The sequence below is a fragment of the Fonticula alba genome (genome assembly GCF_000388065.1).
Source record: "Fonticula alba strain ATCC 38817 unplaced genomic scaffold supercont2.5, whole genome shotgun sequence".
In the NCBI taxonomy this organism is placed as follows: domain Eukaryota; order Rotosphaerida; family Fonticulaceae; genus Fonticula; species Fonticula alba.
In genome coordinates this window covers 303,629-306,270 of record NW_009242975.1, presented here as the reverse complement: position 1 = coordinate 306,270, position 2,642 = coordinate 303,629, and the positions used below count along the sequence as shown (strand labels likewise).

The 2,642-nt window shown below is 68.6% G+C and overlaps 1 protein-coding gene across 1 annotated transcript; it reads right to left on the bottom strand.

Moving 5' to 3' along the window:
* Nucleotides 1–1,159: 1,159 nt before the first annotated feature.
* On the bottom strand, nucleotides 1,160–2,516 carry H696_03264 (hypothetical protein; the record flags this gene model as incomplete). Its single annotated transcript, XM_009497139.1, has 2 exons — nucleotides 1,160–1,311; nucleotides 1,466–2,516. 2 exons carry the CDS (start codon nucleotides 2,514–2,516, stop codon nucleotides 1,160–1,162), a joined length of 1,203 nt encoding a protein of 400 aa, XP_009495414.1.
* Between the last annotated feature and the right edge of the window lie 126 nt (nucleotides 2,517–2,642).

Below are 2,642 nucleotides of genomic sequence, written 5' to 3'. Positions count from 1 at the left end.
GGGGCGAGTGGAAAAGGGAAGCCGAAAAAATATCGACAGCTCAATTGTCACTTGTAGGCCGCGCGACCATCGGCCCGCAGCGGTACACCTGTGTCTGGGCCCCTGGTCGGGCAGGAGACACGCGTGGGTCCGGGTGCATAACGGAATATTGCTTTTCCCAGGCATGGATCTCAGGCTCCGGTCAGCTGGGCATTCCGGGGCCCCCATCGTATGGGGGAATGCTGGCCCACCATTGGGTGGTGCGCCATCGAAAAGGACAGACACCGCGAGAGAGAGAGAGAGAGAGAGAGAGAGAGAGAGAGAGAGAGAGAGAGAGAGAGAGAGAGAGAGCGCGAGAGCGGGAGAGAGTGAACGAAGGAGACAGGGCTGGTCTCTCTCTGGATACCCGATGGGCCGGTGGGTGACCGGTCCGGAGACCCGGAGAACAGCGTGGCACCGGACTGGCGCCGATGGTCTGGCACGGCCGGGCCCCAGTCGGCAGGCACCACAGGCCCATGCTCCGAGGAGCTTGGATGCCAACACGGGTGCATGCAGGTGTCCGTGTGCACGCTGGCGTACATGCCTTTCGGCCAGTTCTCAGCAGGTAATGCTGCGTTCCGCCGCCGGCCCGACGCCCGCCAGGGCGGTGCGCCCTCGGTGCGGGGGTGCCGCGCCCAGAGGCAGGCTGCCTGCGTGGACCTGCTCCTGCCAACCAATCAAGGCGCAAGGCGGCCCCCCCCCCCCCTCGACAGACATGACGGCCGGGATTTGCCTCGACCCCATCCGAGACCGATCGCCCAATGCGCTGCTGCTTGCGTCTCTCACAGGACACGCTGCCCGACACGCACGCACTCGCGAGGGAAGGCCTAGGCCACATGTGTATTATATCATCGGAGCGGTGTCCGCCTCTTGCCTGCGGCATCCCCCTCCCGGGGTACATTGCGCGAGACCGGTCGACCCCGCTGCCACTCGGCACCGGGGGGGGGGGGGGGAACTCGGTCGACATGGGGGTGGGCCGGGGCAGAAGGCGAGCGGAAAGGGACGCGGCAACTTGAGCGTCCCCCCGGGTTGAGGCACCCTTGCGGCGTGTCCAAACTGCAGGGGCACAAGCACCAGCACACCAGCACACCCATGACCGGAGACGCCAGGCCGGAGACGCCAGGCCGGAGGGATCCGAGGCCTACCCGAGCAAACCCAGCTCCACCGGGTCAGACTGCCCGTGGGGGGCCTTTTGTGCGCTTCGGGCTCGGGCGAATGACACTCCGCCGGCCAGCGCCAGGGCTCCGATCACGGCGATGCTCACGCCGATGATGATGATGATAATGACGGTGGCTTTTCCTACGGGCAGGCGTGCTGGTGAGACGAGACAAGAGCGCGAGGCGGGGAGGTGCAGCCGGGCAGGGGCCCACGGTTAGTAAAGAGGCGTGACAGAGCCCGGGCGGGGGGGGGAGGGAAGCGACGGGCGGCGTCAGGGGGCGGCACACACCTCCATCCGTGCCCGGGCCGGTGGCCGGCTCGGAGCCGGACGAGGATGCCGCAAGGGAGGCCGACGCATCGGAGGCCGAAGCCGAGGAAGACCCGGCCCCCGGGGCCGAGGGGGAGGGGGTCGCACCGGGGGGCGGCGGGAGGACCAAGCCAACGTCACAACCCTGGGGACCGGCCCCCACGCAGACGCCCCCGCATGCGGGATCACACGGCCGGCACACGGCCCGCGCGTCGGCATACTGCCCCGGCGGGCAGGCGGCCAGGCAGCGCGCAAGCCCCTCCTCGGCCAGGACCCACTGGACGCCATCCTTGATGGGACAGCTGGTGCAGGCGTCCTCCTCGGGCCCATCGCACTCGGCACAGGCTGGACTGCATAGAGCACATTGCAGAGTAGCCCCGAGGAGCCCGGTCGCGTGGGGGAATTCCCCGGGAGGGCAGGCGTCGACACAGCGCACCGGCGCCGGACCGCGCGTCTTGAACTTGCCCCAGCGGCATCGGTGGCAGTTGTCCGGCGACATGACACACTGGTGGCAGTCCTCGGCACAGGGAACACACTTGCCACCGGTGCCGAGCCACTGGGCCGGACAGGTGCACACACACTGCCCGGAGGAGGGGTCCAAGAAGAAGTCCTCGGCACAGGCGGCACAGGCACCCGGGTCATCTTGACTGAAGCGGACGCAGCTGCTGGCGCAAGGGACACACCCGGCCAGGTCGTCGGACATGAAGAAGTCCTCCGGGCAGCCGGAAACGCAGCCGACCATCGGCTCGAGCGAGAAGCCCCTCTTGCAGGTCACGCAATCGGCCCAAGAGCCACCGGTGCAGATCGCACAAAAGGGCGCACACGGTAAACACCGGCCCGGCTCCGCGGGATCGGCGAAGGTGTCCCTCGGGCAGGCAACGTCCAGGGCACGGCCAGGCGACCTGGCGCCAGGCAATGGCTGCCCGGCGGCGCCATGTAGCCCGGGGGCCAGCACGAGCACGGCCAGCAGCAGCCACGAGAGGAGGGATCTCGCGGCGGGTATTTGGTTGGCCAAAGGTCCAGCAGCAAACATCGCCTCGGGGGGAGGGACACGGGCAGGTGTCGCACAAGAGGCAGGGCGAGGACGACGGCGAGGATGGGAGAGGGGACTTGGGGGAGGGTGACCAGCCCGCCTGTGGCAGGGGGCGGCCCAGGAGGG